The sequence below is a fragment of the Macaca thibetana genome, chromosome 1 (assembly GCF_024542745.1).
Source record: "Macaca thibetana thibetana isolate TM-01 chromosome 1, ASM2454274v1, whole genome shotgun sequence".
Lineage (NCBI taxonomy): Eukaryota > Metazoa > Chordata > Mammalia > Primates > Cercopithecidae > Macaca > Macaca thibetana.
In genome coordinates this window covers 157,676,814-157,692,669 of record NC_065578.1, presented here as the reverse complement: position 1 = coordinate 157,692,669, position 15,856 = coordinate 157,676,814, and the positions used below count along the sequence as shown (strand labels likewise).

At 45.2% G+C, this 15,856-nt stretch overlaps 1 protein-coding gene across 2 annotated transcripts in view; it reads right to left on the bottom strand.

Annotated features, from left to right (window-relative positions):
• The window catches only part of LEMD1 (LEM domain containing 1), a 113,431-nt gene that overhangs the window by 30,202 nt on the left and 67,373 nt on the right, over positions 1 to 15,856 (bottom strand). The window contains exons 1-3 of one of the 2 annotated variants that reach the window (XM_050764350.1): positions 5,343 to 5,422; positions 3,810 to 3,929; positions 2,579 to 2,701 (exon numbers count right to left, since the gene is read on the bottom strand). In XM_050764350.1, the coding sequence (XP_050620307.1) occupies positions 2,579 to 2,701; positions 3,810 to 3,891 (205 nt within the window). In that variant the 5' untranslated portion in view covers positions 3,892 to 3,929; positions 5,343 to 5,422. Of the gene's footprint in view, positions 1 to 2,578; positions 2,702 to 3,809; positions 3,930 to 5,342; positions 5,423 to 15,856 lie in introns of those variants that run through there. The other variant, XM_050764340.1, reaches the window with a different exon arrangement.

The window sequence follows — 15,856 nt, the reverse complement described above, 5'->3', positions numbered from 1 at the left end:
ATTAGCCGGGCGTGGTGGGCGCCTGTAGTCCCAGGTACTCAGGAGGCTGAGGCAGGAGAATGGTATGAACCCTGGAGGCGGAGCTTGCAGTGAGCCAAGATCATGCCACTGCACTCCAGCCTGGAAGACAGACTCTGTCTCAAAAAAAAAAAAAAAAAAAAAAAAAAATTGGAAAGTTTGAAAGCAGTTAGATAATTAAAGTTATGTCTGCCCACCGACAAGAGAGTCAATGAGTGAAAATGAGAAAAATCAAACCCACTGATTGTTTGGATGACCTCGTGCTCAGCCTCAGGTCTAGGGCTCCCTGCATCTCCACCCCCACTACAAGCCCATTCCAGGACTAGGTGTTTCCATGAAAGGAGAAGGCTGAGTCCATAGGATGCCCCACTCCAGTTCATTACAACTCCTCCACTCTAATGGTACCAGTGGCTATGAGACTTTTCCAATGAACAAATTCAAATATCTAGTTCAAACCTAACTTGGCGAACTAGGTTTGCTGCGTGTGGCAACCACAGAATTGCATTACAAAGGTAGGACTGAATCAGCACTTCCACCTCGACCTGATGGCCCGTAGTTGGCTTAGATCAGGGAGGTACAATCTAAAGCAGTGGCAAACCTTACAAACGGAAGGACCAATTCTCTCCTAGCCCTAGCATCAACGCAATTCTGTGGAGGGCTACATGCTGGGACCCAGGATAGCGGGGACTGAGACCACAACAGCTTGGTTTTATAGCTTTAACCTGAAGTCCTGGGCAGTCGTGAGCAGTTTTGAGATCTTAAACCTGGCACTGCTTTTCACCAGAGTGCTGGTTTGGTCTCTTGAGCCCCTCCCCAGGGCAGGAAACAGAAGCAGGCTTGGATCTGGGACAGGACTCTGAACACAATCTACAACCAGGAGAGGCCTCGGGTAGCCACTTTCCCTGAGGTACCCCCATGCTAACTGCCTGCTCAAGGGCCAGTGAAGTTTATCCCTAAACCTTGCCATCCTTTTCAAGTGAGGCCAGCAGTGTTAACCCCTGGGGAAAGCTTTCAGTATCTGTGCCACCTCCAATGTCGGGATAAGGGGATTTTTCAGAGGGCCCCAGGCACTTGCATGGTTTATCCAGTTTTTAATTTGAACTATATGATACTGTCCTTTTTTTTGTAGATCAGACACGATAAAAAAAATGTAATGTGTTCATCCTCACAATAGAAATTATGAGAAAAATGTAGGGTATGGAGTGGAAAGAGCAACATTTGGAGAGCCAGACTGGGTACAAATCTCAGTTCTCTCACTTTCTTTCATCCAACAAACATACACTGAGTTCTGGTATGTGCCTGGAACTGTTCCAGGAGCTGGACACAGAGTGGTGATGAAGACAGATTGGTCCTGCTCTGCATGGCCCATGCTAATGCATGCTTATCTTCTGGGGCTGCTTCTGAGCTCAGTGATGCTGGGCCAGTCACTTGGCCTCTCTGAGCTTCTGCCAAGTGCTGTGAGAGTTAAATGGGACGATGGGCATTTGGCCCAGGTTGCACTGGTGGCCTTCAATAAATGGTAGTTCCTGTTATTTTACTGTGGCTCATAGAGAACTCCTGATAAATATTTGTTGAATGGAAACACCTTGGAATGTACTGTGGGAATCTCCAAGCCATTCCCCTAAGATCCCTGAAGCTAGAAACCACTGCAGGAGAATGGTATACCCGGAGCAGAGGCCACTGTCAGCAAAGCCCAGAGATCCTGGAGACCCCTGTTCCCTACACATTCTGTGACCTGAAAGAGACCAGTTGCTGTCAGTTGTCATATAAATCAGGAGGGCAGTCAGCATAGGAGGGGTTTCAGGGAAGTATAATGTGGTTCATCTTTTTTTTTTTTTTTTTTTTTTTTTTTTTTTTTTTTTTTTTTTGATGGAGTCTTGCTATGTCCACTGGGCTGGAGTACAGTGGTATGATCTTGGCTCACTGCAACCTCCGCCTCCCTGGTTCAAGTGATTCTCCTGCCTCAGCCTCCCAGGTAGCTGGGATTAAAGGTGTGTGCCACCATGACCAGCTAATTTTTGTATTTTTAGTAGAGATGAGGTTTCACCATGTTGGCCAGGCTGGTCTCGAACTCCTGACCTCAGGTGCTCCACCCGCCTTGGCTTCCCAAAGTGCTAGGATTTCATGTAGGTGGGAGCCATCACTGTGGTTCATCCTTCTTAATAGGCATAAAATCATTTAATCCCCCCAAAATAATGGTCAGATTTATCAACTGAAGGAAAGCAGAGGTTGAGACCTCAAAGGAGGCCCAAAATTTACCTGTAGGAATTTCTGATTTTAAGGCATCACCACACATTTGGCTCTAGTTAGTAAAAGGGCATGCACGTTGAGCAGTCATTCCCCCAACTTGCCACCCAGTCAAGTCACTGGCATGAATACAGATGTGAAGTTACAGATTCCTTTTACACCCAGGGGCCTATTTTCCAGGCTCTCTGTGCAAAGAGGCCACATGGCTATTTCACGGGTCAGGCTGCACACCGTTTAAACCTGCATAAATCATGCCGGACAAGGTATTAACAAGTGCAAAGTTGCTATCTAGCAGTACAGCTTATGACAGTACCTTCGCTGTCATCACTGTCCTGAGCTCCGTCCAGCTCTCTGGGTCCATTCATCACAGGTGGTGCACAGGGAGGTGAGACCAACAATTGTACTAACTTTTTTTCATACAACTTTCTGGTGGAAGCTGAGGAAGAATTTGGAGAACAAATTAAATTGTTCTTTTTTATATGAGCCTACTGGGTTCAAGGTATTTCATAATTCAGATTTTTATTCTTATCCCTTACATTATTGGTTAATTATGGCTTTTTTTTTTTTTTTTTTTTGAGACAAGGTCTCACTCTGCCTCCCAAGCTGGAGTGCAGTAGCATGATATCAGCTCACTGAAGCCTCTGCCTCCCAGATGCAAGCGATTCTCCTGCCTCAGCCCCTCCAGCAGCTGGGACCACAGGTGTGCGCCACTACACTCGGCTAATTTTTGTATTTTTAGTAGAGACGGGTTTTGCTATGTTGGCCAGGCTGGTCTTGAACTCCTGACTTCAAGTGATCCACCCGCCTCGGCCTCCCAGTGCTGAGATTGTAGGTATGAGCCACTGCGCCCTGCCCAATTATGGCTTTTTAAACGAGGTAGACTCGCAGCTGTTCAACTCCTTCCTTCGTTTCCACAAACACTTAGGTGATACCTGTATGGATTAACCACAGAGTCAGGCATTGGACACATCTGAGAAGACAGACAAGGCTGTGCATCCTATCTATGGGGAATATAGATAATAAATAAATAGTTAACAAGGTCTACATACTAAAAACAAAACAAAAAAATTGAACCACATAATAAAGAGTAACTGGTTTTTCACTGATGAAAAACACCCAATCCATGGGCTGGGTGTGGTGGCTCACACCTGTAATTCTAGCACTTTGGGAGGCCAAGGCAGGTGGATTACTTGAGGTCAGAAGTTCGAGACAAGCCTGACCAACATGGTGAAATCCTGTCTCTGCAAAATACAAAATCATTAGCTCGATGTGGTGGTGTATGCCTGTAATCCCAGCTGCTTGGGAGGCTAAGGCAGGAGAATCCCTTGAATCTGGGAGGCAGAGGTTGCAGTAAGACAAACACCCAATCCTAATCTGTAAATAGGATTTGGGTATATTTATTGCCTCTTCCCTCTTGTGGTTTTCTGTTTTCTCTATGTTCCTATTTCTATTTTAATGGTTTTATTGCATATGTTTCTTCTATTGTAAGTTGTTTATAAACCATAAATGACAAGTCTCTAATATTTGCTGCATACTGTACGTACGTAGTATTGGGCCAGGTGAAAATCCAAGCTTCTCAAGTTGGTTCTGCAATTTACAGTCACTCAGACACTTCACATCCACCATGGTGATAGACGTTTGGCCTCTTTTCTGATGGTAGAATCCTTGAAATAGCAAAACATTAAATGCATTAAGACAACCTTACAAATAAGTACTAAAATGTTACCAATCCACGTAAGTGTTTATAACCCTATCTCCCCAACCTCCTAGGTGCACAGGCAATAAAGCAAAAATCAGCACTTTCTACTTCTGCCATAAATCCCTGCCAGGATTAGTTGCCTCCATTGTAAAACTCTGGATGGGTGTCATTTTCCCCAGTGTCTTTAGGGCTCAATTATTTATAACTGTTCTGTTCAATGAATATGAGAAAAATCTTCTGGACAAAATAAACAGATATTTCCATTACTGCTCAGGAACTCTGAGTAAAACTCAAGCTCTGAGAAGATAAGAACTTAATTAAATATGAAAGAGCTGAGAGGTTTTTTTTTTTTTTTTTTTTTGAGTTAAATAAAAGTTATTTATCCCTGCCCTCCTTTTGATGACAGGACAGAGAGTACAGAGCATTCAGTTATTGCAAACAGTAGCAGCTTTCACACTTGTAATTTAACTCTGAACATAACAAGATGGTAGTTTTTAATTAACCGCCAGCAGACTTAGTAATTGCTGAATTGGCATTTGAAAAAAAGTCAGCTATTCACTCTCTGGCACACAAATTGATTCATATAGATTTATGCAAATCTTGATATGGCTTTCCAAATCTGCACAACCTCAAGTTCAATCAGTTTTATCCAGTTGATCCTTTGATCTCCCAGAGTTGACCCTTCTACCTACGTAACAAAATCCGCAAAAAGACAGACCCATTTGTCAAACCTTTTAACAGAGATTTTTAAATTTTGGAGTTTATTGTATCACATTTCTATCATGTTTCAAGGCTTAATACTGCAGTGAAAACAACAGCAAGATAATTATTCAGCGTAGGAGGATCTAGACCAATTTTAAATAATGACTTTGCTTTTGTTGGTGATCAGTCAATGTCCAATTAGGAAGAACACTGTATACAAGCTAGAAAAAGTCATGAATTGTTATATATAATAGGGTTGTTCTGGAATACCTAGTTTGACAGTTCTCTACTTTAAAGCAATGCTTTAAAGAGAGTCACATTCTAGCACACATAGTAGGTACCTAGTAAATGTTAGTTTCCTCCTTTTCTGTGTGTTTGGGAAACTGACTTAACACTTTTAGGCCAGTGGGAAACAAACTAATGCTAGGAAGAAAAAGGACAATGCACCTCAGCACCTCAGATTTTTTTTCTTTCCTTTTTACTGGAAGCTAGCTTCGGCAGATTCTGTGACATTTGTTCCTGAGAACAGCTGTCTGTTGTTTCACCAGCTTCCCAAAAATAACCTCCAATAGAGCCCTCATCAATTTCAAGTGACACTAGACAATTGCCTAGAGGGAACACACATATGGAAGAAAAATATTCAAATGGAATCCAACTGGATGATTAATTCACTTACCCCTTCACATGGTTATCTAAAGTCTATGCAATCGAGTTGGTTACTAAAGCTGGGTGAGTTTCACCCTGAGGTTTCCACTAGCAACCAGTCCCTTTTTGCCTGTTAGATATTACGGTAATCATAATACTGACAGTGTGACATCAGTAACCCCCATAGCAACAGATTGATGTGCAAATCAGATGATTAATTGAACCTAAGTTCAAACAGAAGGAGGTACTGGTCGACTTCATAGGCACACTGCCATGATAAAATGTCAAGAGATGCGGAGAAGTTATCATTATGCACAGTAAGTAAGGAGCTGCTACCAAACCAAATGGTGTCAAGAAACCAGGAAGAGAAAGGAGAAATCAAACAAACTCAAGTGTCTAGACCACCCATTAAAAGGCCCATATTAGTAGTTGGGCAATTTGACCATATACTCCAGGGAAAATAGGAAAGTGGAAGAAACCTATATTAATTTGTTAAGGATTATTCATTTAAGAAAACAAGAAATCAGGATGGAGGGCAGATAAATAATAATACATTGCAGAAGTTTGATGGATTTGCCCTTTTCAAAGCATTTTCATATCATCTCATTTCATCCTCTGGACACTTTTATAAGACAGCTGAGACAGATATTATCATCTACATTGCAAAAACCTACTTGGTGTTGCCTTATTTTGTTTAAGGAAAGATCTGTGAGACTATTAACCTGCATCTTTCAAGAAAGACTGCTTAGATTTTAAAGACGTATGCAAGACAAAATGTAACTGTGAGAAAAAGCAATGCCTTCATTAAATTGCAGGGATAGAGGGAATGATCTGAAAGGGGTGAAGAGGACAGGGGAGCCAGGCTGCTTAGAGTCAAATCCCAGTTCTGTCATTTCCCAACTGGGTGACCTCACATCAGGTAAGTTACTAATTTCACTGTGTCTCCTCTTCTTTGTCCATAACGGGGGATAATAAAAATGGTACCTGTTTCAAAGGGCTATGTTATTCAATGAGTTATAATACATATAAAGTACTTGGCACATAGAAAGCATTATATAAATGTTTTCCATTATTCTACTCATGAGCCCTAGCCCCAGAAAGTTCCCACATCCAGTATCTTCCTCAGGAGGCTTCATCTCATTTACGCTTGCCCATGGGAGTCTATAGTTGCAGTCCTTTCCAGATTCTGGGAAAGAGCTGAACGTCTTTGGGTGGATGGTTATGAAAGCTATTGAGTCTCCCAGGCTGTGGCTCCGAGGGCTATGGCTCCACAGTTTCTGAATAGAGCATCAGTTTTCAAACAAACATGTAATGCAAACATTTACCAACATCCAAACATTGCATTCACCAAACAAAGACTTTGAAAATTGACACATTTGTTTCCATCAAAGCAAATAAATGATAGGCTTGGGTTATTAGGATGCACAAGCATTTTGTTTACATTTCCCAGAATTGCTTTCAACAAAAAAGCAGCCAGCAGGTGGAACTGCTTCCATTTAAACAGTTTGACTATTGGGATGAAACAGACATTTCTAGAATATTTTCTTGGTTAAATCTCTGGGGCTTAAAACAAGCTAGGTTGAAAAGGATTAAATCAGATGATTTCAATCAACATCTATGGGTTGAACCCTATATCATGTGCAAACTATTCTGCTTGAAATTATTCTCTTGAAAATCCACCAGCATAGTTATGATTCTATTGTCAGCATTATTCCATTTATGAATTCCTGTACTCTGTGCTATCCTGAAATATTTGGTTTAATTGTTTGCAGCACACCATCTCCCTCAGTTTTATCTGTGCAGTCCTGAGCATTAGCTTGTTTTTTGTTTTTCACTCTCCCCATGGCTGCAAAGATATTTTATTCCATTTCTTGAGGGAAGCAAGTTTTAATTGCCAATTGACTACGTATTCAACATGATAAGGTATCCAAACCCTGAGAGCTTCCTCCTTTCATTAAAATGTAGATCCAGTTTCTCTTCCCTTAATGCCACATGCTGTTATTAAACTGAAATAACGGAAATAGTAAAAGCCAGATGTCACTTCAGTCTCAGGTTTGACGTGGGGCACAATTTCCTCTCCTCAAATTTAATCTTCGAGTTATTTACTAACCCCATTCTTTGGAAGAATGCACAATTTAAATGTAAATGCAATTTACATAGGGGAGAAGATAGTAGATTTGCAGTTTCAATTGCCAATACCATTTGCAAAAGGAGAAATCAACTAAAGCAAAGATCAGCAGCTGTCAGTCTAAAGCCCGCATCACTCACCATTCTCAGATAACTTTCCTCCTGAAGCCACCTGCCTCTGAGCCTCCACTATGCAGGCAAAAGGAAGTGGAAAGCGGAGGCATTTCCCCAGACATTTCAGGCCGAATTTACTACTGACTGCAGGGAAAAGGGAGAAGTTTGGGTTTCACTGAGCTGATCTGGTTGGCATCATTGTTGAAATCATTAGCTGATCAATTTCTTTCAAAAATTATTTATTGATCATCTCCTGGGGGATAGGGGTTATGCTTGGCCTAAATCAAGGAGAGGTAGAGGAGAATACAAAGATGCAAAAGCTATAGCCCCTCTTTCAAGGAGCTCACAGTTTCCTTAAAGAGAAAAGGAAACAAATAGCTACAAAAAATAAGATAAAGTGTTAAAGGAATGCTGCAGGAGCCCAGAATCTGAACCGTAAGGGTCCAAAGGTACGTTGAAGCTGAGACTTCCAGGACGAGCAACAGTTTTCCCTATAAACAAGGGGCTGGGGACAGACATTCTAGGACGTGGTAAGCGAGATGAGAAATGAGCCAGGTTGAATAGGTGGATCCTTCCAATTTGTGAAGGATCTGGTGTGCCATGCTAAGGGCTCTGCCTTCACCTCTGGGCACACGTAGAGGTTTATAAGTAGCTCATGGTATAATTACACCTAGTTTGATATTGAGTGGAGGATGAATTGGTAAGGAACAGTCTGGAGGCTACGGGACTCCTTGGAGGTTACTACAACAGTCTAGAAAAGAGATGATGCCATTTGGGGGAGGACTAGAGAGGAAGATACACGATTCATGAATGATTTAGAAGGCAGAATAGCCACAACAGGATGGCTGATTATGTGTTTCCTCTTCACTTCACTTGCATAGGCACCATCTCAGTACAAATCTTTTGTCTCAGGCATGAGCTTGCTTACATAAGGAACCATATGGAGTTTGGTCTACACAGCACTGACACTTTAAAAATTATTCTGCACTTGTCTAGTCAACCCTTGATTATCCACACTACTTGAAGGCAGCAGCAATGCAGATAATCCGTAACTCTCTTCTGTTTGGCTTCGGAATTAATTACACCTTTTAGTGCAAATTTGCTTTCCTAATTAATCTTTCCTAGGCTAATATTAAAATTAACTAATATTCTCTGAGCCCACGCCAGCTGGGCAGGGGAAAAGGGGAGGTGGGGAGGGGGAGGACGGGGAAGTGGCTCAGGCTTAAGCTGAGCAGCAGGAGGATGCCAACGCCACATTAAAATTCACCATGGATCATCCGCAGAGCTCGTGAGCCGGGTCTAGCTCGTTGAGAGGTGGCTGTATAATTAAAGACTCAAACCCCTTGGGAGTTCAGTTACTGAGCACCTACTACATGCCAGGCACCCTGCAAGGCTACAGATGAGGAAACGAGTAAGGCCCAGTAGACTCGATTCTCAAGGAGCTGCTGGTGTAATGGGGTAAATTAAAGAGTAAACAGAACCTTTACTCAAATGCACTGAAGGTTCTGGCAGAAGCATCTTCCCTTCAAAAGCATGAGGCATGAACAAGGTTGATGGAGGGAAAAAAACCAACAAGTGTGTATAACAAAGGGGAAAACGCTGCCTAATTGCCATTCTATAAACATAATAGCAAAAATGCTTTTAATAAAATGAGTGCATATAATTTCTCCTTTCCATAATCCAAATTAATAAATTCTTTTAATCTGGAGCAAGATGTGATTTTTCCTAGCAATTTTTGGAACTATGATACTCCAGTCCCAAGGTCTCCTCCGTAGTGCCTGGAGCTGCCATGGAGGGGTGGGGGACACTGAGCAGCTCCACTCCAGGGGAGCCAGAACGACTCCACCCTAACCTGCTTTACACACTGGACTCCCATGAAGAGTACACTTAAAGGAACACTTCCCCTGCTATACAAAGTTAGGAAGGTATCCATCTGCCCTATTTTCTGAGCTGCTGCTTAAAACCTAAATGGTCCTAGCCTCCTGTCCTGTCATGAAGGCAAATCAGACCTTTGATGCCGGTAAATCAAGAGCTTGGGGGCCCCTTTCCTGGTATCCTGTAAGTCCTGCATACAGAGATTTATGATACATAAACCACATGCAAGAAATTTTGGACAACCCACAGGGATAGATAAACATATAAGATGCAGTTCTTCAAATGGATTACATTCTAGATGGAGAAACCAACCAGAAACACACATGGGCAAAGGTAAGAAGTGAAAGTTCATAATCAAATACCAATACAGTGGTGGCCATAAATGCCGAAGAAGGTCAGAAACAGGGAAAAATCTCCCCTGGTTGGGGGTGGTGTTGTTCAGGAAAGCTTCCTGGAGGAGGTAGAACTCAGAGTGGGACCTAAAGAACAGGTAAGGTCTGGATTGGCAGGAAGCAGAAGGATGGGCATTGTAGGCAAAGGCATATCATGAACAAGGCTTGGGGGTAGAAGTGGGGATGAGACCAGGCTGGCTTCAGCAAAGGATGCGTTTTAGCTAAGTGGATGGATATGGTGGAACTAGCTTGCAGACAGCTCCAGGATTTCCCTGAGGGTGTTTAGGCCCACAGATCCCTGCAGGTTCCAGGATCCTTCAGGTCTGGGGCCCTCTGCAGCTGACGATGGGTTGCCACCCTGGAGGCCTCTGAAGGAGGGTGTTCAGGGCTGTCAAGAAGAATAATCTAGCAAGGCAGGGCAGGATGGGAGAAAGAAGGCAGGGAGGGAGACCAAGTGGGCCCCTCACCCCAGTCTCTGTGAATAATGAACAGTAGTGGAGGAGATGCTGGGAGGCTTTCGATTACCAGAGTCACTAACCAGGAGCTCAGGAAGCCCCAGGGGACCTTGAGAGGCAATTTCAGAGTGGTTAGGAGAACAGGCTCCAGGGTCATACTGCCTCTGGTTGTATTCTGGATTTTTGTATCACTGCCTCTATTTGTGTCACTTACTAGCTGGACCCTGGCTTTCACATCTGTGAAATGGAAATATAGTCATAACACTACATTCCTTCCAGAATTTTTAAGGACTGAGTTAACACATCTCAGGAGCTAAAAACACTGTTTTCTATAAGTGCTCACAGTAAGTGCTCACAAGTGTGAACTGTGAGTAAGGTTCCAGTATGACAAAATGGCTCTGGGGTCCTGCACTGGGATTCTTGCTAACAAGGGGACATCACTCATGATTGGGGCATCTTCCCATCTCATTTGATACCATAGCTCACCCCTTTACCTGGAAACTCAGGGAAACTGAAAGCAGCTTCTCATAATAAAGGCCAGTCGGGATCTGCTTTTTCTCAAAAGAACATTTGAGAGAGAGAGACAGAGACAGAGAGAGAGAGAGACAGAGTGCACACTCAAGGGAATGGGTTTCCACTGCAGCACACATGGTAAGAAGCAATGTCATGAAAGAGGAGACCACACAAACCAAGATGGCAAGGACATTGTGGGACATCCATTCCTGTCCTTAAAATCCAGGAGCGTATAATTCCCATGGCTTAAAGGAGACTCTGTACCAGCAGGGATCTGAAGACAGTCACAGAAAGATAATAAAAGTGGAAGCAAAAGAAGACAGAAAAAGTAGCAGCATAAAATGGAGAAGGAATGAGGCTGAGATGGAAACCCTCACGGCCGATACATAGACTGTACCTACAGGAGGCTCTCCAAATTGACAAGGCCTTCTAGCAGCCATACAGTTGTCTAGTCAATTCCATACTCATGAAATGGAAACAAACAACTGTCCCAGAGCATTGTAACAGTTCCTGGTACTAACGAGAAGTGTGGATGCTTCCTGAGGATCCCGAGTGTGGAAGGCAATTGGGTGACTGGCAATGGGCGAGGCTGGAAGACTGGCAGAGGGCCAGACAGCCAAGGGCCTAGGAAGCAGGATAAGGAGCTCTTAGGCTTTATCTTAAGGACAGTGGGAGCCATTGAAGGTTTTATGGTGGTTTTTTGTTTCCATAATTTTAAAACATTTAAAACAAACATAAGTCAATTACAAGCAAGTAAAGTCAAAGCATAACGAAACCCACATATATTCCTCACCCTGCTTCAACTGTTGTCAACATTTTGCCAATCCTGTTACCAAAAGCTTGGAGCTGGGGAGTGATGCCATGACAGTTATCTTTGAGAAAGAGCCCTCGAGGTGCTATGGAGGGGATGAGAGGAAGGGTGCAGGACTGGGTACAGGAGTATCGTTAGGTTGCAGCAAACCATTCCTTCATTCATTCAACAAATATTTCCTGAACCCTACCACATGCCTTGCAGTATTCTTAGTGCTGTGAATACAAGGTTAAATAAAGCAAATGAGGTTCCTGCCCTCCTGGAGCTTATGTCCTAGGAGGGAAAAGCAGACAAACAAGCAAATGGAGTGAACAAGAACCTTTCAGAATGTGATAACGAGACAGACTGATGTGACAGGGAAGGGCTTGGGAGGAAAGCACTTTGATTTAGACTAGATAGTCAGGGAGGACCATGTGTGTGTTCCTGGAATGGCAAGAAAGTCAGGGAGGCTGGCATAGCATGAGAGAGAGGGTGGTAGACTGGAGAGCAAGGTGAGAAAAGATGCTGGCTTGGACTAAGTAACTAGGTGGGGATGAAGAGAAATAGATTTGAGGGAGATTTAGGAGGGAGAGCCAACAGGATTTGAGAATTTGGTGACCGATTGAGAATGGGGTGGAGAGTGGAGAGTGTCAGGAATGAGTCAGATTTCTGGCTTGAATATCTCAGTAGACAGAGGTGCCCTTCCCTGAGACAGGGAAGAGAGGTCATGGGAAAAGTCCAGATCTCCACATGGCTCCCTCAGAGCCTTTCAAAGTGAGGGCCTGGCAACGGGAAGCCACTTCCACCACCAGCCCCAGTCAAGTAACCAGCTATCCATGCAGCTTCTGGATCAGACAGTTGCCTCAGGCAATTCCAAGTGATCATCACCACCATCCCCTACCCTCCACAGGTGGCCCCAACCCACCTCCACCTCCAATGACCTAGAGAGTATGGAAGACACTTCTGGTCCAGTTTAATTTGCTTGGGCAGCGGAGGAGATGAAGGAGATGCTGCAACTATTTTAACACAGCCTTGTGGGGAGGGTGGGTACGTTGAACTGAACCAGAGGAATATGATATCCATGCTGGTGGTGTTTCAAAGACTGACCTTATCCTGATGGTAGGGGTCCTCTGAAGCCCTGTCAATGTCTCAGGACCTTTTGTGGCTTGGCTCATTTCGATGCTGCATTGTGTCAGGCAGATATGAGGGCTGAGATTTAAAAGGATCAGGATTTTGCTGGGAGGCAATATGCAGGTCTGGGCTAGAGGGAAATCTGGAATTAGAACAACCATTATGCCCTCACACTGTGACTTTTGCATGGTGGACAGATTTATTAGAAGAGGCATAAAAGGTGGCCTGTGGAGATAGCTGGGGTGGGGGGAGGAAGAGACCCCCAAATGCAATCTAAACCAGAGATCACAATGGCTAGCACAGGTCTCTGTTTCTGGAAATGACTCCTCTACTCTCCTTAGCATGCTTTTTAGCTATTATCTGTCCTTGCCGCACCTTGCCCGAGAAGGGCATTTTTCTTGGCTGCCTATTTTGATGTTGGGGGGTGGGGGAAGCAGGGACAGGCATTTGGGGTCATTGTCTGGGAATGAATCCTGGACAGCAGGAGGCTGCTGCTCTCACTCCTCATCCCCATCATCTGTCACCCAGCGAGGGCAGCCGGCAGCCAGGCCGAGGACTGCCTAATGAAGACAGAGAGGTGGCTCCGGCTGTGCACAGGTGCCGCTTCCCCATTAACAGAGGTGACATTCCGAAACACTACTCATTACAGAGCAGACATTGGACAGGGCTGGGACACATATTAATGGCAACAGGGCCAGCCAGCGTCTGTCTCAAATCCCACTGCCCCTGAGAGAGCAATCGAGAGAGCGAGAAAGAACCATCCTGAGTGTCAAACCAGCAGGCTCCTCACTTTGCAGAGAAAAATGAATTCTTGCCACATAGAAGGCCAAGTCATTCTCTCTGCTGCTTGCACACCCAAGGGTCCTCAGCTTCAGGCCCGCCCAAATGTGGACCAGCTCCCGTAGAAGCCCCCAGCTCCTTCCCTCTTAGGAAGGGCTGTGCTGCAGACGGCTGGGCGGGAGGAGCATCCTCAAATCAGACCCGGATCTGAATGGAGCCCATGAAGTCTTGTTTTAGAGATGGGCATGGGCCCCAGTTGTAACTAGGAAGTATAGAGGGAGGCTATGGAGAACTTCCAGACGGAGGGTTGTCAGGGACGGGGTGGGAGAGTGGGGTAGGAGTAGACAACCAAAGTCAGAGGAGGTAAAAACAGGGCAGATCTCCCTCCTGGAATGGGATGCGTGCTTCCTATGATTCAGGAGAAAGCCGCTCATCACCGTGGAGAACCAGGAATGGCAGACCATGCGGACGCCAACAGTTTACGCAGCTCCTCAGCTAGGTGCAAAGTGGCCAAAGGAAGAGCCGGTCTTCCACATGCACACCTCCGCGCCCACATTGCCCCAGGAGCTTCCCACTCGGCCGAGGGACCCCCGAGGCAGCCGGCGAGGCGCACTGCGCACGCGCACTCAGGCCGCCGTGCCCGCCGCCCTCCCTCCGCAGCAGGGCGTCCCCGCCTCCGCACCGCTCAGTTTTAAACCCGCAGCAGACGGAACTCGACTTAAAAATAACTATTTTGACAGTTCAGATGTAAATATGTGAGTGACGCGTGGGGCTGTTTTTCCTTCACACTTCCCCTCACCCCTCGCTCCCTACCCCAGCCCAGTTCGGCTGAGGCTGAGATGATGGGAGAGCGCCGTCTGCAGGATGCTCCCCAAAATGCAGCAGGAGGAAGAGACTCGTCCTAGAGCGCCCAGCGAGCTTGGGGGTGGGGAAGAGGACCCCAGCTCACTTTCACCGCACACGTCACACGCCTTTTGGGGATAAGCAGATTTACACACTATTTATTGTTTATTACTTGAAAAAGGAGACGTTAGCCAACACACAAGTGAGCTAATTTAATCATTCCTGACCTCTCCACACCGTTTTCAGTTCAGTTTGATCTGTGGATATTGACCGAATGGCTACTTCGTACCCAACACCGTGCTAGATGCAGTGGAACATGTGACACGTGCAACACGCACACTTGCGATTCCTAATTTTTTCAACGAACCTTTCAGTTAACTCATATTGAACACCTGCTTTGTGCCAGGCTGGGAGCTAGGTGAGCACCTGAGCACAGGCTGTCTGACTTGACCCCTGCAAAAACTTGTGGCTATTATTATCTACATTTTCCATATGAAAAACAGAAGTCTAGGGAGACTGAGTGACTTCTGTAGGCTGCCACAGATAGTAAAGACAACAAGTCTTGTGCTCTTCCCTCCATAGCCAATTGAGTGGAAGGGTGGTGGAGGCAGAGTTCCACCCACTCTACAAGTAGGGGAAACTGAGGTCCAGACAGAAAAAGCTGCATGTCTGTCTGGTCAGCAAAACACATTTTAGCTGGGGCAAAGCCGGGACAACAACACAGAAGCTTTTTTTTTTTTTTTTTTTTTTTTGAGACTGAGTCTCGCTCTATTGCCAGGCTGGAGTGCAGTGGTGTGATCTTGGCTCACTGTAACCTCCGCCTCCCGGGTTCAAGCGATTCTCCTGCCTCAGCCTCCAGAGTAGCTGGGACTACAACTGCGCGTCATCAAGGCCAGCTAATTTTTGTATTTTTGGTAGAGATGGGGTTTCACCATGTTGGTCAGGATGGTCTTCATCTCTTGACCTCATGGTCCACCCACCTCAGCCTCCCAAAGTGCTGGAATTACAGGTGTAAGCCACCATGCCTGGCCAACACAGAAGCTTTAGGATTGCCAGCCTTCCCAATCTTCTGGCCCCAGGCAATGTGGTGGGGCGTGACAGACCCCATGTGATGTCTTTGAGGTTCTCACTGCCTCTTTGGAAGAAGGGTAGGGAAAAGGTAGCAGGAGAAGAGTTAGAGAAAGGAAGAGGAAGAGAAAAGGAGGGAGGAAGGCTGAAGAGTGGACAAGCATAAGTGTGTGTAGACATGCATGGCCTGGCCAGGTAGGGCAATGAGATGGGGAAGTTCAGAGAGGCCCCAGCCACTCATCCTTTCTGTGCTCCCGGTCTCCCACCGGGTGGGGCCTCGCCCTCCTTGGCCAGGTGTGCACTGCTCTCATGCTCTTTCCCCTCATCCTAACAAAACCTGCTCCAAGAGGAAATCTGAGGTAATCACTGATGCTGTGGGACAAGTGCCTGAAAACTGACCAGTGTTTGCTTCCCTTCTGGATTACAAACCCCAAGGGATCAAAACCTGAAGTCAAAG